Genomic DNA, 22,352 nt, shown 5'->3' with positions numbered 1-22,352 from the left:
TATTGTGCTTATACGGTTTCATTGAGTGGGCCACAAATACAACTTTAGTGGCCAAGCAATTAAAAAAAAATAAAAAAATTCCTCTAAGCAGGATCCTCAGATCCTGGGCAAACCTTTGTCAACTCATGAAAAAAAAAAAAACTGTTACACTCAAACTACAGAAATATCAGTCTATATGAAGGGCATTTCAGACAGCACCTTCCTTTCCTGTTGAAACAACCGTTACTGAACAATCTAATCCTCTACCACTTTATTGTCTTCCCAGAATGATAGATGAGTAAATTCTGCTGCACCGTAACCTTAAGTGGGTGATGTAATGCTTATTTTTTCAGGTAACTTTTTATTATTTGAAGTGTAATTTTATATAGAAAGTAAAAGCTACATAAAAGCTGATTCAAGCTAAATTTCTCATGTACAAATTGTACTGTTAATGGCTTATTTGAAATACATTGTGTAAATTTTTCAAAACATTTTCATGTATTGCACTTACAGTTGTATACCCATTTTCCTTGATGCTAAAATGCCTCTGTACTAATTTCTCAGTTTAAAAAGGGTTATGTGAATTCCAAATTAATTGTTTTAAAGATATGGACAGCAGTGTGAACTTTTTAATGGCATTCAAGTGAGTTGAAGTCCCGCCCCTTGGGAGGTTCAAGAAATAGCACCTCCTGTGTTTTGTAAAGCTTTTTGACAGACAGGATCACAAAAAAATTCACATATTCAGCTGTACTAACCAAGAGACATGACAGAGGACCAGGGAACTGTGGATGGTAGGTTACTAAACAGCCTATTCAATGTAATTATGCTACATTTATAAGTTGTTCCTACGTATAATATATTTCTATTTTAGGAAATTAGAATTTGTTTTAATGTTTTTTTTTTTTTTTTCACAACAATTATTAATAAGTTCAAGCATAATTTGTTAAGAAGTAAACAAATTAAAGATAATTAAATGGAAAACAATCATTATTATGATTTTTACTTTATTATGGAAGTTAACCAAAAAAATGAAAATTCTGTCATCATTTACTCACCCTCAAATTCTTCCAAGCTTACTTTAGTTTATTTCTTCTGCTGAGCACAAAAGAAGATATTTGAAAAATCTCAACTGTCTACTGTTTGGTTTTTCAACATTCTTCAAAATATTTTCTTTTGTGTTCAACAGAAGAAAGAAACTCATACAGGTTTTGGACAATTTGAGGGTGAGTAATGATGACAAATTATTTTTTTGTGTGAACTATCCTTTTAAACATAAAATAAGTTGTAGATGAACATTTAAACTTAAATGTCGTCAGTTGACAACATAAGAAGGTCATGCAGATTTTGGCCAGTAGGTGTCAGGGAAACACAAACTAAAATTCAAGTTCCTACTTGTGTCAATTTATTTTGTCTACTTTTAAACCTAAATAAAGAAAGCAGTGTTGTTTAGATGTTTCATAATGCAATATAAACATATTATACATTATATATTATATAAATATTATGTTACAAATATGCCTATACTTCATTATATAACCAAACATTGTGTTATTTGTGTGCCCTCCAATCTACAGCATCAGAATACGGTGATTACTATGACACAACTTCAGACATTGGATCACCATGCAACAATGGAAACACAAAGGCCTTCAGTGAGGTTTTCCTTCCAACCCTGTACAGCTTAGTTTTCATTATTGGCTTCATCGGAAATGGCCTGGTAGTGTGGGTCCTGATCAGATACCGTCAAAAATCCAACATGACAGATGTCTGCCTCTTCAACCTAGCCCTATCTGACCTACTCTTTCTTGTGTCACTCCCTTTTTGGGCTCACAGTGCCATGGATGCATGGATTTTTGGCAACTTCATGTGTCATTTCATAACAGGTCTCTTTACGTTGGGTCAGTATGGTAGCATATTCTTCATTGTCCTAATGACACTGGATCGCTATGTTGTCATTGTCCATGCCCATAGTATCTTTTCCAGAAATCGGTCTGTAAAAATGGGTTTGGTTCTGGCCTCATTTGTATGGATGCTCAGTCTGTTTGTGTCCCTCCCTAATATTATTTTTGCCAAAGCGAAAAATGAGCAAAACATCAAAGTATCATGCAAATCTGAATTTCCTGAGAATACAGCCTGGATGTCATTTACTTATCTTAAGATGAACCTCCTGACCTTGGTCATCCCTCTGATTATTATGAGCTATTGCTATTCCCAGATCATCCCTACTCTGCTCAGCATAAAATCACAAAAAAGGCACAAAGTCGTCAAACTCATCTTGGCTGTGGTGGCAGTTTATTTTCTCTTCTGGACTCCATACAACATTGTCATGTTTCTTATGTACCTGCAGAAGCATGAGTATTTAGTCGCCTGTAAGTGGCAAACTAGTTTAAGCCTTGCCATGCAGTGGGTGGAAACAATTGCCTTTTGCCACTGTTGCCTCAATCCTATCATCTATGCCTTTGCCGGACAGAAGTTCAGAAGAGCAGTTCTTAAAGTCCTAAAAGAGCAGTTTCCATTGTGCTTTAGCCAGTGTGCCACTTTCTCTCTACAGTTATCTGAACGCAGAAGTTCAGTTTTCAGCAAATCTACCGAATATTCCTCCACACAGATTGCATAGAGCAAACTTATTCCCCCAGTGTTATTTTTAGACTTTTTTTTTTCTTTTATTTACCCTCTGTAAATTCTGATTATTGAATGTATATTGAGTTTTTGAAAGTTTCCTTTTTCTGTTTTTTAACAATTTTGTTAACAATAATGATATATGTTAATTAGGCGAGTGCAAATGTGTTCTTTGTGCATGTATATTGCTTACATTTTAGAAATGTAAATGATACATATAATTAAAAAATGAATGATTTCATCTGGAATTTTAAATAAACTCACTGTTAGTCTTTGCATCAGGAGTAAAACATTTATTCAGTTGTGGCTTATTTTCATATGTCTTTGTTAAAGAAATTAATTTAGCCTATATTTAAAATTTAGCTTTTAAAGATTTTTTAATGTAAAATGCAATTTAATAAAATATTTGATGGATTTAAATCCATTGTCCTGGTGGTATGCATTCAAACTAATATACAGAAAACACAGTCATTCTTACATTACCTCAAAACTACTCTTATTTATAAAAATAAAATAAAAATTCCTTGAGGAATATTCCTTAAAATACTAAGGGAATTGATGACGTCTCATAGTATTTGCAGGTGGGTTTATGTGTAGCGGTGGTGGGAGGGTGGTGACTGTTTGTCACAAAGAGGAAGAATGTGGTTTTAGGTGCTTATATGTCTATGAAACCTGGAGCCACAGTCTCGAGCATGTTAAGTTTATGGCAATTCTTTTAACAATACTCTTACATTCTTACACACTTTTCTTTCCCATAAGTTAAGTTAAGTCGCTTTTTGTGTTGTTGCCCCAACAAACACCCATTTTTCATTATTCTTCATCAATGATTATTATTATATTAAATTTATGCATTTAGCAGACGCTTTTATCCAAAGCGACTTAGAGTCCATTCAGGCTATACATTTTTACCTATCATGTGTTCTCGGGGATTCAAATCCCCAACCTTGCGCTTTTTCCAAGAAAATGGCAAAAAAAAAGTAGGGCTCAACCTGTCCAGAGCACCTTACACTCCAAAGTGCCCTTTTTTTTGGTGGTGGTGTTTTTCTTCTTCTTCTTTTTTAAATAAATCAGTGCTATTGGTCACTCTTTATTTCTGTCTGTCTGTTTCACAAATATTTAACCAATGGAATGTATTAAAAAGAGCTTGTGAATCATATTGGATCTGCTCAAATTCTCATAACTCCGCCCCCTCTATCATCTTTACTGACTGAATGAAATGGAAGCTTTAGCCTAAGTTCTGCCAGGAATCACTAATTACCTTCATCATTATCCAATCACGTCTTTATACTCCTGTATAAAACATCGTACTTACACATGTTTGAGTTCGCAGATGCCGACGCGACAACAACCGCAGATTCCGACGCGATTGTTCCTTGCTCAAGCTGTTGCGTTTATTCATTTACTTGCTGTAGTTAAGTTTGTGCCCCGCAAACTATCTAGAGTTTGACGTTCCTCTAATATGCACACGGGATCGTTGGCTTAGCTCCGTGTCGCAGTGATTATCTGCAGTCGTTTGTGTTGGATGATATAAAAGCTTTTCTCGGCAGAGGATGAGAAACATTGGCGGAGTTCCGTGTGCTTCCAGGCCAGGGTTGCCAGGTTTTCTCAAAACCGCCAGATAATACTAAAAAAAATATATATATATAGCCCAATCGCATTCAAAAGGGATTTATCGGTAGATCAACATTCTAGGGGCTATATATGACACTATTGGGGTCATCTCAAACCCAGGACAGAAATATCATCCCACAAAAACAAAAAACGTCTTTGCAACGCTAGTGCTTTTCGAGATGTCGCGTCAGTGCTGCTTGGGTCTCAACACCTGAAAAGACTTTGGTCTCAATCAACAAATATTCATCTGTACGCTCACGTGAACCTGCACGAATGAAGTCTCTCCGGACCAGCAGACAGAATTAAGGCTGCCGGTCTCTTTCGGCATTTCGCCTCCATCACTTCACCAGTCTACAGCATTATAAGTATCATTTTGTTCTATGCACTTGTGGCGCCTGGGCATTAATTTTATTCTCTGCAAGGATTTATACTCACACGTGCTTGTTTATCTAGCAGACTCGCACAACATAATTAAGATGTTGATCATAGTGAATGCGATTTCTGAATAACTCCTATGTAATGAGGCACTTTAAGGCTCATCATAAACGTTACAATCTTTTATACTGATAAAGATTGTTCGCATTTCTGTTAAAAAAAAAATATATATATATATATGCTTTGTCTAGCACACTTAAGATTCGTTGTTTTAATCCTATGCTTTAATCTTTGTTTAATCAGTCATTGTTTCATTTGTGTCTATTCCTGAAATGTTTCATACTCTAATGGGATTCTGTGGTTGCAGATGCAGGGAACCGCTGCTCTCACCTCATCTTTACATGACTTATTCTTGGACTAGCGCTATTATGAACACTGGATCTGCCAAGCTGATGTGTATATGGACCCTTTCATTTGAGTCGTAGGTAAGATTAGGCTCAATGCTCAGCAGGCATCTTAAAAAGTCCACGTGACACGAAGTTGCTGCTGACCTTATTTCAGAGTAGTGACATATCTCCAGTTTAAACCGAATATTAATTAGCAGGCATGGTTTGTTTGCGCTCCTGGTCTCCGTTTCAAGGCGCGGTCACACTAGACTTTAAACGTGCAAAATTATTTTGGACGCCACTGCGAATATGGGCGGGTGCAAGATAAAACGGTCTCTCCTCAATTATCACAAGATGGATTAATATGTGCTTGCTTGTACTGTGTCTTTTGCGACGGCGTCGAAAGCGTCTTATTATATTGTAACGTTACTCTCTGTATCTCTCTCTATAAATATATACACCCTAAGGAAAAAAAAAAAATATATATATATATATATATATAAAACGTCCTCATTCCAATGTATCTTCTGTTCCTGTTGACTCTACAAATCATGCAGCTTCTTTGCTTTTATTTTTATAATCTCTTAAATATGTATTATATAAAATAGGACGCTGCGCAACAGCTAAAGTTATATACCGATTCCTTCATTTTTTAATTTCTGTACAGAGAGGTCACGCAGTGACGTATTGATCTTCTACTGGTCCCACATCCTCACGTGATGCGAATTGCCAGGTCAGAGTTCACCAAACTTGAACTTTGGAACGCAGCGAAATTTTTCGCATAAGCTTGCGTTTCTGGTCTGACGCATTCGCATGCGTATGAATTAAAAAAAAAAAAAAAAACTGGGGGGGGGGTGACAGTTAAGGGGTTAAGCTACAATCTAGGCTTGTTTATTCCGCACATCTACTGGTGTTGGTTCATTCACTCTACTCGGCTGTTGCGGCCTTCACTTTACACTTTTATACTTTCAGACAGCTGTGCCCCTCAGCCAACCTGGATTCTTCAATCTGCCCTCCGTTAGCAGACCTAATACTAAACTAAACGAAGTGCTTATGTCAGCTAGAAATCACATTTCTAAGGCATCGCTCCCTCTACAATCAAGACTACACATTTGCATGGTCCGCTTTCTAATGTTTTTCCTTCTAAATTTTTGTGTTTCCTATTCTAATTTCGACCATTTGTTCCTTTCTCGTCTTTATTTAAAAAAAAAAAATCGCAATCTTTAAATTTCTCTATTCGCAGACTCCTTGCCAGCATCTAATTTTACGCTAAAATTGTATAATCCTAATTTTCAAAGCCTTTTCTGGATATTCAGTTCTATTACTACTTAAGGGGTTAGCTAAATCTTCCAACAAAATTAAAGACAAATGTCTGCCTATTACCCTGCCCATATTGTAAAAATTAATTACTTCCCTCTGCTATGGCCTTCTTTCTAAGTACTTCAATATTCTTCTCGAGGCAGTGTTTTATCTGCCTTCTACGGGTTTATGCTTCCAGAGGAATTCACTTCAAAACTATTAAATTTGATCCTGCTCGCGGCATTTCCTTTCACATCTATGATTCGGACCTAATTCTTCAATGTCTGGCCTTTTGTGGCTATTTCTATACGGTCTTTCGAGGCCTGTCTGTGTCCGCCTATCGTGGCTGTCTGTGTCTGGCCTATCGTGGCTATTTCTGTACGGTCTATCAAGGCCTATCAGTGTCTGGCTATTATGGCTATTTCTGTATGGTCTTTCGAGGCCTGTCCGTGTCTGCCTATCATGGCTATTTCTGTACGGTCTTTCGAGGCCTGTCCGTGTCTGGCTATCATGGCTATTTCTGTACGTTCTTTCGAGGCCTGTCCGTGTCTGCCTATCGTGGCTATTTCTGTACGGTCTATCGAGGCCTGTCCGTGTACGGCCATCATGGCTATTTTTCTGTATGGTCTATCGAGGCCTGTCCTGTGTCTGCCTATTGTGGCTGTCTGCGTCTGGCCTATCGTGGCTATTTTTGTACGGTCTATCGAGGCCTATCCGTGTCTGGCTATCTTGGCTATTTTTCTGTACGGTTTATCGAGGCCTATCTGTGTCTGGCCATCATGGCTATTCTGTACGGTTTATTGAGGCCCGTCTGCGTCTGCCTATTGTGGCTGTGTGCGTCTGACCTATTGTGGCTATTTATGTATGGTCTATCAAGGCCTGTCTGTGTCTGGCTATCATGGCTATTTTTCTGTACGGTCTATCGAGGCTGTCTGTGTCTGCCTATCATGGCTATTTCTGTATGGTCTATCGAGGCCTATCTGTGTCTGGCCATCATGGCTATTCTGTTCGGTCTATTGGGGCCAGTCTGTGTCTGCCTATCGTGGCTGTCTGCGTCTGGCCTACCGTGGCTATTTCTGTTCGGTCTATTGGGGCCTGTCCGTGTCTGCCTATCGTGGCTGTCTGCATTTGGCCTATCGTGGCTATTTCTGTTGGTCTTTCGAGGCCTGTCTGTGTCTGCCTATCGTGGCTGTCTGTGTCTGCCTATCGTGGCTATTTATGTACGGTCTATCGAGGCCTGTCTGCATCTGGCCTATCGTGGCTATTTCTGTTGGTCTATCGAGGCCTGTCTGTGTCTGCCTTTCGTGGCTGTCTGTGTCTACCTATCATGGTATTTATGTACGGTCTATCAAGGCCTGTCTGTGTTGGCCCATTGTGGCTGTCTGTGTCTGGCCTATTGCGGCTATTTCAGTAAAAACTTTATAAGATGTTTAATCTAACGTCATCATACTGATCATGCTAACTCTCTTTTTATATCTTCCAGGAACCTTAGGATTCAAAACTGGTGGTTATACTTCATCTATTTTGGGGGGAAGGCTGGCCCCGTCTGGAGGTCTCATAATCCACCTAATTTTGGGGGTCGGCTGCGCCCCTGCCTTCGTCTTCAGGCAGGAAATGCAGATTCGCTACCCTCGGTTTACGAACCATGGACGGGGCCTTCCGCCAAAGAAATTTATAATTGTGCTTGCTGAGCTGTCAATAAATGTATGCTTCGTACATCATTTTATCTCCCGAGTCTTTCTGGTAGAAATGGAAGCTTTAGCCTAAGTTCTGCCAGGAAGACTCAATCACTTCGTCACTAATTACCTTCATCATTATCCAATCACGTCTTTATACTCCTGTATAAAACATGTCAGATGCAGATTCGCTACCCTCAGATTACGAACCATGGATGGGGCCTTCCGCCAAAGAAATTTATAATTGTGCTTGCTGAGCTGAGCTGAATGAAGTCTTGCAAGGGTAAATAAAGAGCTTGTTGTTGTTGTTTTTTTTTTGTAAATTTGTCAATTTTATGCGTCTGGCTTCTGGATACAACTGCTTCTAGCTGAAAAAACAAAACAGCTTGTTTTGCTGCTCGATATTGCAAACTGGGGTGTCTTATGTATATATTTTCTTAATTATGAACACACATTATGGTTTGTGGTGCATAGTGTTTTACCATTTATAGCATATTGTTATTCTTCTCGTTATTTCCCTCTGGGGCTAAGGAACCTGAACCTGATACCAGAGAGAAGGAGGTCTAGCATTTGCCATCACAGTCATCAGTCTACACTTAAATTGCCTGTTCATACAGTAGCATTTAATATTTTATAAAATGAAATGTTTTTTACACCAGGAAAAACGTCTCAGTTACATTTGTAACCCTCATTCCCTGAAGGAGGAGTCACGTCCGATGACTGATGGATCTTGCTTATATAGACCAATCTACTTCGAGTGTAAACTAAACAAACCAATGCACATTGGCATGTGATTATTGCATCCAGCTGCTACTGATCCAGCGTGAGTATAAGTAAGTAGCAGGTGCAGTGCATATTCAGGTTTTCTCTGAAGAGCCGAGCCAGTGACCCGGCCGCTCAGCTGTGGAACAGCTTATCTTTTTTCAGGGAACATGGTTTATATACTTAACCAAGACATTCCCTTTCATTCAGTCACTCTCAACGTCATGTTGGATGACCAATGAATTGGGATCCCTAACAAAGGGCTACAGATACTGCCCCCTTCCACTTAATGGAATCCACTTAGGTCCCTACATATGGAACCCTGCCCTCTACTGGTTCTAACAGATAAATAGAGTGAGGTCTGGACACTCTACCATGTCTGACTGGCGAGAGAATGGAGGAGTTCAACAGGGTATATTGTATGGACTCTCTGGACCAGCTCCACATGAACACTATAGAAACCAATTAACATGTTAGGGGTCGCCCAGCCCGCAGCTCTACAAATATCTGCTACTGAGGTGCCACAAGCCAGTGCCCAGGAGGATGCAATACTTCTAGAAGAGTGGGCTCTCAACCTGAATGGGCAAGGCACATCCTGTGTCTGATAAGTCAGGGTGATGGCATCCACTATCCAGTTGGCCATCCTTTGCTTGGAGATGGCATTCCTCTTCTGTCGGCCTCCATGACAAACAAAAAGCTGATCTGAGTCCTGAAGCACTTGATCCCTAAAGGGAGTAGTGGGAACCTTGGGCCACAACGCTGGGCTGGGGCCTCAGTATTAACTGGGAGTCAGACAGCCCAAACTCTATGCACAAATATCCAACCAAAAATGTGTGCAGGTCTCCTACCCCCTTGATAGAGGCAAATGCAAACAGGAGCAGAGATTTAATTTATTGAAACTTCAGCTTGACTGTCTGCAAAGCTTCAAATTGGCCCTGCTGTAGTGCTCTGAGCACAAGAGTCAGGTCCCAGGATAGTAAATATGGGGGGCTTTGCAGTTTTTAGCCTTATCACCCTCTTAAGGAATCTGATGATCAGGACATGCTTCACCAGCTCTACAAATATCTGCCAGTGAGGTGCCAAAAGCCAGTGCCCAGGAAGATACAACACTTCTAATTGAGTGGGCTCTCAACCTGAACGGGCAAGGTACACCCTGTGCCTCATAAGTAAGGGTGATGACATCCACCATTCAGTGAGCCATCATCTGCTTGGAAATGACATTCCCCTTCTGCTGGTCTCCATGACAGAAAAAGAGCTGGTCTGAGGCCAGCTCGACTGTTTTGTCTTGTCAAAGGCTCAAATGGACCCTGCTGTAGTGCTCTGAACAGTAGAGTCAGGTCCCGAGAGGGTATACAAGAGGGCTGTGGAGGATTAAGCCTTCTCGCCCCCCTAAGGTAGCTGTGATGTGTCAACTACTTCTTGGGGTAGGTCACCAAGAAACTCCACTTCCGGTCCAGGGACCAGACATGAAGTTTCTAAAGGTCTGGATGCAAGTACCATAGGGTGCCCCATTTCTGAGTGAGTAGATCCTTCCTCAGAGCAGCCTTCCACGGAGGGGCTATCGCGAGGCGCATTAGTTTGGTGAAGGTCCGAGTGGGCCAATACAGAGCCACAAGCAGGACCTGCTCCTCATCTTCCCTGATCTTGCACAGTTTCTGTGCAAGAAAACTCACTAGGGAAACACATATATTTGCACAGGCCCCGTGGCCATCTCTGTGCCAGTGCATCGGTGCCGAGTGTCTCACTGGCAGTGAGAGGTTTCTGGAGAAACAGGTCTACCCGAGAGGCTCCACAATGACAAATCAGCTGGACCATCTGGGGATGGAGTCTCCCAGGAGTGCAGCTTGTGAAAGCTTGTGAATGTCACAAAGTGACTTCCAGAGGAGGAGATGGCGGGCAAGTTGCCACATGCTTGCCCTGTAGATGTCCCTTGGCTGTGTAATCAGTGGCGCTGCTCAGTGGCTGACACGCACACGGGAGCTCTGTTTGTTTGGTCAATGTTTGTTAGTTTACGTTGTTGTTTTTTTCTTTTCTCTTCCAGTTTTTTAGTTTTTGTTTGTTTATTAATTACGGTCCTACAGTTTCAAGTTGTGTATTTCAATATCGCAAGTGTAAACGTCTGCAATTGGATGTAAACAATGGACGGTAACATGGCTTATTTGGAACTCTTTCTGGCGATCACTCTACTCTCTCTACTTCTGTCAAACGCTGAGCCATTCAGGATAACCTACGGCAGACATGGGCCTAACAACACAGTTGCAGTGGACACCTCCAATGGATTTTCCCTGGGAATGCCTACGTCCAACTGAACAGTGATTTGCCAGGACAAAGAGGAAGCGTGGCTCGAGAGGAGGAATTAAACGCTGCACTCGTGCAAGAGGATCTAAACCCCCACTACCAACCATGGTCCTCTCTAATGTGAGATCGCTAAAGAACAAATTAGATGAACTCCATGCCTCTATGCAATAACGGTATGAATACAGAGATAGTTGTCTGTTATGTTCCAGTGAGACTTGGTTGAACCATACAGTGAATGATGACAGTCTTTCCCTACCTGGCTTTGGTACACCGTTAAGACTTGATAGAGATCAACAAGCTACGGGGAAATCGATTGGTGGAGGACTATGTATGTATATTAACATCAAGTGGTGTAGACACCATATCATTAGACACAACATCAATTCCCCAGACCTAGAACTCTTATCAGTTTCCTTAAGAACTACATATTTACCACGAGAGTTTGGACAACTATTTGTATGTCTAGTGTATATTCCCCCCAACGCAAACTCCAAAGCGGCTGCAGATGCGATATATCAACACATACAAGAACTTGAGGCAGTGTCTCCAGACACTCCCAAATTTATTTTGGGTGACTTTAATGGCTGCTCTTTGTCATCTGCATTACCCCACTATCAGCAATATGTGAATTGCGCTACGTGTGGATCAAAAATAATTGATCTATGTTATGGCAACATAAAAAATGCTTACAAAGCAGTCAACAAACCAGCGATAGGCGGCTCAGATCATAACACTGTCTTTTTATTGCCCTCTTATCGAAAGGGGAAAAATCTAAGATCGCATAAGTGTGTATGTGGGGCGATGACAGTGTGACAGCTCTGCAGGGCTGTTTTGATTGCACAGAGTGGAGCGTTTTTGACTGTGTAGATCTTGACGAGCATGTGGATGTTGTCACGTCATATATTAAATGTGAAATGCTCGTTTTCACTCAATATCCTGTTAATCTTGAGTACCTATAGAGTAGTACTGCATCCTTCATAACTCCAAAAAGTCTTTAGTTTGATCATATTTATAAGATAAAGAAAAACACGAGTGCCTGGAGGCGTGACGTGTGGGCGGAGTTATAGAATCATGTGCGTGAGTAAGCTTTTGCGTTGAGAGCATCTGGAAACTGTGACATTACCGTGAGGAAATAAACATCATCCAAAACAAACCATGGCTAACAGTCAGATTCAACGTATATTTATGATCCAGAATCAGATCCAGAGGCTGAAATTTAACAAGAGCAGCATCAGCAACGATGTCTCTATGTTAGGGCTGTGCAAAAAATCGAGTGCGATTTTCATGTACATCTCATCAGTAAAGACGCTCCTGTAATTAGAAGTATATCTCCAGCACGTGTGTTCAGATCAGGGTTGCCAGGTTTTCACAACAAATCCTGCCCAGTTGCTTCTCAAAACTAGCCCAATCCCGCTTCAAAAAGGTTCCCCGATAAAACATTGCTTCCCGGGGTTAAAATATACGTTTTTTAGCAGGGTTGCCTTGGTAAAATTCACATTTTAGGGGCTAAATATCACAATATTTGTATTGGGGTCGCTGTGACCCGCGGACATGAAAAACAACCACCACAGACTTGGCAACACTGGTTGGCATTTACTACCCCGAGCCATAATTCACTGACAATCTACACAAAATCGATGTTAAAATCGCAGGCGATTCTTTGTCGATTTTGAAAGTGATTTTGTGTTAGTTGTTGGTAAACTACGGCTCTGTGTAGTAACTGCCGCTCCACTTGAACCAGTGTTGCCAAGTCTGCGTTTGTTTTTCATGTCTGCGGTTTGAAGCAATCCCAATACCAATAATGTGATATTTAGCCCCTAAAATGCTAATTGTACCAGGGAAACCCTTCCCAAAAATGTATATTTTAACCCCGGGAAGCAATTTTTATCGGAGAACCTCCCGGAAACACGATTTGGCAAGTTTTGGACTAGTTTTAAGAAGCAACTGGGCAGGATTTGTTGTGAAAACCTGGCAACCCTGATCTGAACGCACATGCTGGAGATATACTTCTAATTACAGGAGCGTCTATACTGATGAGAGGTGCATGAAAATCGCATTTGATTTTTTGCACAGCCCTAGTATGTATTGAAACTGTATATATTTGCTTAGTGGTTTTGGAAAATGACTAAGTTCCACTTTATGTCTTTTTTTTTCTTTTTCTTTTTTTTTTAAGCTGTACATGTGGAAAGTGCAGTTTGATGACAACATTGCATGTTATTTACTTGATGTGCTTACGCGCCGATTGCTAAGTTAACAACACAGAGATATTTGAAGCAGTTTTACTCACCGCCTGCGGTTCCAACACACGATCGTGACCCTTTTTCGTTGGGACTGCATTATCCTTAAGAAATAACGATATGCAAATCCGGCTTCAAACTGGGCCTTGTTTGTAAAACAAGCATCTTCGAAATGCAGGGAACAAACAAAAACACTTGCACAACTCCGTTGATGCTCTGTAAAAATAAACTCCATCCACTGGTCCCTTAATGCTGTTTGTGACAACTTGTGACAAACCGGAACCCCTTTAACTTTTGTGTGGATAATGTGATCCCGACAAAACGTGGGAAACAGTTTGCCAATTCAAAACCTTGGATTACAACTGATATAAAAAAACTGTTAGTGGATAAAGAAAGAGCGTTTAAAGCTAATGACAGGTATGGAGGGAAGCTGATTCAGAAGGAAATACAGACGAAAATCAAACAGGGCAAGAGACAATATAAAGATAAAGTTGAAAAACGACTAAAGGAAAATAATTCACGTATGGCGTGGAGGGGTATTAAAACTATCATAGGTCAAAATAACTGCTCTAACACCCCGGAGCATACAGTTGAGCAGGCAGATGCCCTGAACGAACACTTTGCGAGATGGGAGAGTGACGTGCCAGCCAATCCAATAAGCCTTGATGGAAGAGCAAGTGCTTCTGTCACTGGGTGACTAATCCGGGCGGAACTGTAGTGTGGGAAATATTTCCGCCCGGACCAATTTAAGTGAAACATAAGTTCTGTTCCGGTTGGCCCAAGGCGGGGAAATTATCCAAAATACATGTCAGGTGTGGGAAGAGGACGTGTTGGATACCGATTGGAGGATCGGGAAGGATGCAGTGATATAAAAGGGGCTGGTTTATGAACAGGAGGAGGCTTTTGTTCTGCTGTTGTTCCACGTGATACGGAAGTGGCTGGTGTGGCGTGGATGTTGCGATTTACGGGCTGCAACGGAGAATCCAAGGAAAATGGATATTGGAAGTGCGGAGGAAGTTAAGTGATCGACCTTTTGTATGTTGTGTTTACCTCTTATTGTGGATTGAGTTGAAGGAGCGATCCTACGTTTGGAAGGCCCCTGAGTGAAGGAGATCATTGAATTCGTGTTGGGAGAGGACAACACTGTGCACTGGTGGGTGAAGACTTTATGAACATTTCTTGTATATTGTGGAGAGTGAATGACGGATGTGGAGGGAGATTAACCGCCTTTAAGAAAGGATTCCGACTGCATATCTCTCCGTAGCAGTGGAAAATCCCCCCCCCCCTCTTGTGTTGATCTGATAATCCTCAGTGCTTGTGTGTTTACTCAGTGTTGATAGTAGTGCCTTGCGTTGGAGATCGCTGGGAAAGACGGAGAGACTCCGGTGTACGATATATCTGCCTGCTGTGGTCTGCCCTCCTGCCTTTGTCCATCTGACCCGCCCTGTCAGGACTCTGAGCCCGAAACGGGAATACACCACCGATCTTCTTTCACTGAGTGTGTGGAGTGTGGTGAGTGCTACTATATTGAAGTGTACACACGAGAAGAATTGTAGTGCCTTTGTGGTGTGTGGTGTTTGTCCGTGGTTGTGTCCCTGGTCGTAGGAAGAGGCCTGACGGAGAGGAGTAGTGTATTGGTGGCAACCACAGTCTTTACCTTAAGTAAGCTGGAGCTCGGACGTGTTGGAGGCGCCTCTGGAGGAGGTTGGATGTCGTTGCCCACGCAGCAATCCCTGTAAGCTTTTAAATCAAAGCCTTATCCTTTTATCCATGTGACGTTGTGTCCTTGGCCCTGTCGGCAACCACCGGCCTTGTGCGTGTCGTCTGTGCTGTTTATTTGACGAGGGAAGCGAAGGACAACAGCCGATCCTCCCCCGTGTGCCCCCTTGTCAAGCTGGGCGGGAAGCCCAGTATTGTTTGCAGTTTCACCTGTAAGGCCCACCAGCCGTCAGTCATCGACTAAACCCGTATCTGCTTGGAATACAGACCTCTGAATATCTTCAGTGGTGAGTAGCGTATTAACAGCCCAGCCCCGTGAATACTCACCTGTTTATGGAACACTGTACTTACATTGAGAGCTAGAACCCCTGCACGCTAACAGCTCAGCCCTGTGAATACTTACCTGTGTATGGAACACTGTACTTACATTGAGAGCTGGAACCCCTGCACGCTAACAGCTCAGCCCTGTGAAGACTTACCTGTGTATCGAACACTGTATTTACCTGAGAGCTAGAACCCCTGCACGCTAACAGCCCAGCCCTGTGAATACCCACCTGTGTATCGAACACTGTATTTACCTGAGAGCTAGAACCCCTGCACGTTAACAGCCCAGCCCTGTGAATACTTACCTGTGTATTGAACGCTGTACTTACCTGAGAGCTAGAACCTCTGCACATTAACAGCCTAGCCCTGTGAATACTTACCTGTGTATGGAACACTGTACTTACCTGAGAGCTAGAACCCCTGCACGCTAACAGCCCAGCCCTGTGAATACCCACCTGTGTATCGAACACTGTATTTACCTGAGAGCTAGAACCCCTGCACGCTAACAGCCCAGCCCTGTGAATACTTACCTGTGTATCGAACACTGTATTTACCTGAGAGCTAGAACCCCTGCACGCTAACAGCCCAGCCCTGTGAATACTTACCTGTGTATCGAACACTGTACTTACCTGAGAGCTAGAACCCCTGCACGCTAACAGCCCAGCCCTGTGAATACCCACCTGTGTATGGAACACTGTACTTACATTGAGAGCTAGAACCCCTGCACGCTAACAGCTCAGCCCTGTGAATACTTACCTGTGTATCGAACACTGTACTTACCTGAGAGCTAGAACCCCTGCACGCTAACAGCCCAGCCCTGTGAATACTTACCTGTGTATCGAACACTGTACTTACCTGAGAGCTAGAACCCCTGCACGCTAACAGCCCAGCCCTGTGAATACCCACCTGTGTATGGAACACTGTACTTACATTGAGAGCTAGAACCCCTGCACGCTAACAGCTCAGCCCTGTGAATACTTACCTGTGTATGGAACACTGTACTTACATTGAGAGCTAGAACCCCTGCACGCTAACAGCTCAGCCCTGGGAATACTTACCTGTGTATGGAACACTGTACTTACTTGAGAGCTAGAACCCCTGCACGTTAACAGCTTAGCCCTGTGAATACTCACCTGTGTATTGAACTCTGTATTTACCTGAGAGCTAGAACCCCTGCACGTCAACTGCCTAGCTCTTGCTTTAAACTTACCTGGAGTGGAGTCGGCGGGAAATTAAGGGCTGAAGTGGGGTGTTGTCGAGGAAGGGCTGAAGAGGAGTGTTCTTGAGACTGGAATCCGTATTTGTGGATAAAGAATAGTTCGAGTCATTAGTTTTAAAGTTTCCTTACCCCTTTCCCCAAACTTTTAAACAAATAAAATTGTTACATTTTAATCTTGGTTGTCTGTCCATTCATTGGGGTGTTGTGGGACCTCCTCGAGGTGGAAGTTAGAGGGAGGAGCGAGACCCGTTGAATTGGTGGTCCGCTCCGGCCTGTGACACTTCAATCAGGGTAAGCTGTGAGGAAGTGGGGTGGATCTTCTCCCATATAAGGACAAGGAAAGCTGCCGGCCCTGACAGGCTGGAAGGCACCATCCTAAAGAGCTGCAAAGAACAACTGAGCCCAGTGTTCAGAGGATTGTTTCAGAAATCACTTGACACACATAAAGTTCCAAAGATATGGAAAACAGCGGAAATTTTAACACTTCCTAAGAAACCCAAACCAGTTGGACTGAACTATTTTAGACCAGTAGCACTCACTTCTGTTGCTATGAAGTGTTTTGAGCAGATCATTTTAATTAATCTCAAAATACAAACCAAAGCTCACATAGATACGTTACAGTTTGCTTATAGGGAGAAAAGGGGGGTGGAAGATGCTGTCACAACCCTTCTGAATGGAATTTACAAACACCTTGAAACCCCTGCCTCTCATGTACGCATCCTGTTTGCAGACTTCTATTCAGCTTTTAATACTATCCAGTCACACATGTTGATAGAGAAGCTGACAAACATTGTTGTAAATCTTAATCTTGTAAAGTGGATTCAGAACTTTTTAACAGGTAGACAACAGTATGTGAGGGCGGGTCACAGCCAGTCTAGAACCATCATGACAAACACGGGAGTGCCACAAGGATGTGTTTTATCACCATTGTTATTAATTTTATAAACTAATGACTGTGTCAGTCACCATTCTAACTGGTCACTGATTAAGTTTGCAGATGATGCTACCCTAGTTGGTTTTTTAACAGATAATGAACAAGACTACAGGATTGAGGTTGACCAATTTCATGAATGGTGCAGTCAAAATTCATTAATTTTAAATATTTCAAAAACAAAAGAAATGGTGATAGACTTTAGGAAAAGGCCCCCTTCACTGCAACCTGTTACTATTCAAGGGACAGTTATTGAGACTGTGGAGGAGTATAAGTATCTGGGCAGTATTATTGATCACAAACTTACCTGGTCTGCTAACACATTAGCAAGATACTTGAAAGCAAAACAACGGTTTTATTTTTTAAGGAAACTGCGTAGTTTCAATGCTGATACAACAACTTTGACATTGTTTTATTTAACTTTTATTTAGAGTGTGGTGACTTTCGCCATCCAGTGCTGGGGGGGTCTTTCTGTCCAGAACAGGAGGAATATGCTCGAAAAGGTGACTAAAATGGGCAGGAAAATTTCTGGATCTGAGGTTAAAAGTGTACCCTCAATTTGGCTCTGAGGATACTGGATGATCCATCCCACCCACTTTTTCAGAGTTTTCACCGCTCCCCTCTGGACGCAGATTTCGAATGTCCCTAACAAAAACTAAACGTGCCATTACATCATTTGTGCCGAGGAGCATTCAGTTACTGAACAGATCAGGCAAAGGCACATAGACATTTTTAAATGAGTACTATTGATTATTTGTTTAATTATTTACTGATTTATTTTAGTGATTAGATTGATGATTGAATGTCAACACCATTGCTGTGTTGTTGTTTATTTTGTTTTACTTTTTACTGTATCCTTTATGCTATCTGTGTTAATGTTAAATGTGGTTCCCTTGAGTGCAAAACAAATTCCCCTCGGGGCAATAAAGGTTTCAATCAATCAATCAATAATGTACAGGGCCAAATGTACAGCCAGAAGCCAGCCATTGAACATGGCCCCCCAGCTGGTGGTAAAGGTATCCAGGTGAACCCCAGAATGCCTGGAGACCAGTTCCAGGGGCACCCCTGTCTGGAGAAATGCGAGGTCTGACTACGGGTTAAGGTTTGGTAGCAGGCGGTGTGACTCAAACCTGTTGAGTGAATCGTAGTCATACCCACCTCAAGACTCGGCCATGGAGCCAGTGTAAAAACAGATTCATATGAACCAGCCCCAGTGGCGTGATTGCAGCTGCCATATGCCCCAGGAATTTTCAGTGGGACCGTTGTCCTGCCCTTGAACATATTCAAGCAACACTGACTGAGCACGTCCTTGCATGAAGTGTACTCTACCAAATCCAACTCCATCCCGATAACGGAGCATTTAATTGGATCCTCTCCAATGAGAATTTCTCTTTTCTCAGTTGACCCAATAGGCCCAACTGACTGAGGTGCAAAAAAAGTCAGTTGAGTCAGTTGTTGAGGTAGTTGAGAATGAGAACACCCTGTTCTCTCAGGGGAAGAAGGGGTGTCTCCACAATTTACATGTAGACACGGGGTGACAGGGACAGCCTGCAGGGCAGGACCTCATACTGATATGCTCGTCATTTATGCTCTTGAACCACAGCAGTGATCTGTGGTGTGGGAGGATGAACACATGAAAGTATATGTCCTTCAGGTGGAAGCATCATTGGAACTACAGACATACCCACAGTGGGGCACTGAGGAAGAATACATTGACCTAGTCCGGATGTCGCGTAGCTGGTCCAAGGCCTAAGTGTGTGCAATTCTTACCTGTGTCCAAGCTGAGGGTGCGTGGGTAGTATGATGGTTCGTCCTACAAATTCTCTCACTGCTGGTTCATCCACAATTTTCCATGTCCTCTTGGGACCCAGAGACAGAAAACCACTCCCCTGTCGAGATTTTTAGATACCAGATTCTCTACCTAGCCCTCCTCTGGGGAACAGACAGGTGTATTCTTCTCTCTCTGAGTTGCCTGTCCTAAGGCCTCTTGCTCTTCTGCTCACTGCCATGTTGACGGGGGCCTGGTGGACGCTGTAGGCCACATCCAGAAATGCTATGTCAAACTCAATTCCCGGAGGGCTGGAGCCCGGCAGAGTTTAGATTCAACCCTAATTAAATACACCAATTACATATAATAAAGTCCTTTAGGCTTATTTGAAAACTACATGGTATGTGTGTTGGAGCAGGGTTGGAACAAAATTGATACCCCTGGCCTAAAGTATTAACAGTCTGTAATGTCACTTTTTTTATCATGATACATAGGCCTACTGTAATTTATTCCAAAGTGATTTATGGTGCACTTAACATCAGATAATCTTAATGAAGCCTTTTAAAAGACAAGTATTTGCTGTGGTTCATGTTTGTGGCATGTATCAGAAAGATGCTCAAGGAGACTGAGGTGCGCTAAAGCAGTGCATTCTGCATACCTGCAAACTAGTCGCTTTTTCGGCGAAAATCGCCGTTTTGAATGGGAAAATGTCATCCACGTGAATCGTGTAGATCCGAAGAGGTTTTTTTGACGGGGGAGGGGGGTCTTCTGCGGTCTTCCCTACTGCGGTCTTCTTCACAAACATCTTTGGTGATACAGCATGCGAGTCATTTGGCCAATCACAGTCAAGATAACAGCAGCGTCTTCTTTGAAAAAGCCCTGGCAGCAGCTTTTCCTGTGGATGAATACGCGCCTATTCACCCCTACTTCTAGAACCTACTGCACGCGAGTCATTTGGCCAATCACAGTCAAGATAGCGGCAGCTTTCCTGCGGATGAATTCACACTTTGGACACTGACATTAGTCATGAGGTAAGTGCTGTTATCTGCTAACAATATAATTGTTTTCTCTAACGTTGTTGTTAGTTAACATGTTTAACATTAACGTTTTAATGGAAGTGTCGCCTAGTCAGCTAGTAAGATCAGCAAATTGTGTTGTTAGCTTACAATGTTAGTTCAATGTCAGTGTGAAGGATTTTGGCAAGGCTAAGTTATCTTTTCCACTGCATTACTGTTAATTTAGTTTACGAGTACTTTTCGTCATTATTTTCATCAACGACATTTTACACCTTTATAATGACAGCATTTTTATAACCGTTTTGGTCACTTCGGGGAAAAAAAAATATTTTGATTAATATGCACGAGGGAGAGAGAGCAAGACGGTGAAGGTGAGTGCGTGGCCGGGGCTCTCTCTCTCTTTTGTTACTGGTCTTTTGAATTTTTTCTTAATGAAAAAATAACGTCATATCATAAATGATAGGAAACCCAGCAACAACGATTATCAGTTTCTCCTCCATTTTATATATCAATCTTATTTGCATGTTAAATAATGGTGCTGGCAGATAATGACTGAATAGGATGTATAAAATGTATTTTCTTCTATGGGTGGGGGGTACTGAAAAATCTGTCACCTTTTTCAGTCCTTCTGAGTTTGCAGGTATGATTCTGTTATTCTCTTTATTTTTCAAAGGCATGGTATTTTGTAGTTATATTGAACATAACATTATACATATAAAAATATGCATTTTACCATACAACTATAAATGACAAAGTATTAAATTATTTCCCCTCAATGTGGTCAACATAATTCAGTACTCAATATTAATTTAAACTGCATATTTAAACTGTTTTAAATATGACTGCTGCTTATTTCCTTATTAAATATGACTGCTGCTTATTAATTTTTGCTTATTTATTAACTGGTCCTCTGGGGTCACTCTTGGGAACAGTATACCCACGCCGCCATGCTGAGGGGAGTGCAGGGCAGAATCATGGTGGACACTAAGTACCAACTCTACCATTTCCATGGGAGTTGCCCCAGGGACATTCGACGGTTGTCCATGACATAACCCCTTACGTCCAAAGGCCTAGGCTACATACCAAACGTACTTATTAGGACCTCGGCCCGGGGTAGAGCTGAAGGCTTGGAATCAAGAAAGATTCCTCTAAAGGGATACGGCAAAGAACCTAGCATTTTATACTAAGTCTTGCCTGTCACACAATATTGCAGAAGGAGCTGTCTCAACAGATCCCTTGTAGCAACAACCTGTTTAGGTCCGAGGATACATAGGTGGAGTGGCGCCCAAGATGAACGGGGCTTTTACCAACTCAAGAAATGGCATAAATCAACCGAGCAAAGCCCTCACTATAAAGGATTTTAGAAAGAACACAGAGCACTAGCGTGCAAACTTACCACAGTGTGGATTTCAGAAAGTGCTCAGAAAGACTTCACATGAACACTTACCATAACATAGATTTTAAATACCGTTCTAAGGAAGGAGCCCACATGGCACTCTGATAGAGCAGCTCATAGATGGAATGTTGCATCCCAAAACAATATGTTTGAGAGTCATCAACTCGATCTGTGGTAATAATGCTGGTATGCTCTGGGGAAAAACAGAGAACTCAATCTCATGTGAGAGTAGAACTCCGAATTCAGAAAGAGAGTAGCGCACTCATAGGTGACCCTTTTTTGGTAAAGGGGAGCTGCTAAACTACCACGAGAACTGTAAACATAGCCCCTCATGTTGTGAATTTTTCTAGTTAACCACTGTGCCAAAATGCAATGTTTTATATGATTACATTTTATTTTGATGGTCCCCTTAATCAATCGACTATAAGCAACTTTGCAACTACATGCCAACTAACTCTCATTAGAGTATTAGTGTGCTCAAGAATTATTCTAGTCTGGTAGAATAAGCTGAAGTACTTGTAAAGACACTTACAGTATGACCATCAAAATAATGTGTTAGCATATATTTACAGTAGCAGACATACTTTATTATTTTACATATTATTACTACTTATAAGTGGTCTTTGACCGCTTTAAGTAAAGTATCATCAGAAAAATGGCAAGATATGAGACTTATAATTCATTATAACTATGATAAATATAATCCATTGTAAAAGTGGATGCAATGTGTTCATTGT

At 41.9% G+C, this 22,352-nt stretch overlaps 1 protein-coding gene and 1 long non-coding RNA gene across 3 annotated transcripts; one reads left to right on the top strand and one right to left on the bottom strand.

Moving 5' to 3' along the window:
- The first annotated feature begins 638 nt into the window (after nt 1-638).
- On the top strand, nt 639-3,006 carry LOC128030950 (C-C chemokine receptor type 5). Of its 2 annotated transcripts, XM_052619050.1 has the most exons (3): nt 715-770; nt 1,166-1,202; nt 1,554-3,006. In XM_052619050.1, exons 1-3 carry the CDS (start codon nt 768-770, stop codon nt 2,594-2,596), a joined length of 1,083 nt encoding a protein of 360 aa, XP_052475010.1. In that variant the 5' UTR covers nt 715-767; the 3' UTR covers nt 2,597-3,006. The 2 variants fall into 2 exon arrangements, with proteins under 2 accessions (XP_052475011.1, XP_052475010.1); XM_052619051.1 differs by lacking the exon at nt 1,166-1,202 and having other exon boundaries at nt 639-770; nt 1,554-3,005.
- A 12,283-nt stretch (nt 3,007-15,289) lies between these two features.
- Nucleotides 15,290-16,330, bottom strand: LOC128030963 (uncharacterized). Its single transcript, XR_008188007.1, has 3 exons — nt 16,192-16,330; nt 15,966-16,116; nt 15,290-15,364 (listed from the first exon to the last, which is right to left on the bottom strand). It is a non-coding gene; the product is annotated as an uncharacterized LOC128030963 (long non-coding RNA).
- Nucleotides 16,331-22,352: the final 6,022 nt, after the last annotated feature.

Source organism: Carassius gibelio, chromosome A16 (assembly GCF_023724105.1).
Source record: "Carassius gibelio isolate Cgi1373 ecotype wild population from Czech Republic chromosome A16, carGib1.2-hapl.c, whole genome shotgun sequence".
Lineage (NCBI taxonomy): Eukaryota > Metazoa > Chordata > Actinopteri > Cypriniformes > Cyprinidae > Carassius > Carassius gibelio.
This window is presented reverse-complemented; position numbering and strand designations above follow the sequence as displayed.

Bases quoted from the DNA above. Each gene is read 5' to 3' on its own strand.
- LOC128030950 (XM_052619050.1), top strand. The intron at 1,203-1,553 runs GTGAGTAATGAT...TCCAATCTACAG, and splicing joins AGGTTTTGGACAATTTGAGG to CATCAGAATACGGTGATTAC.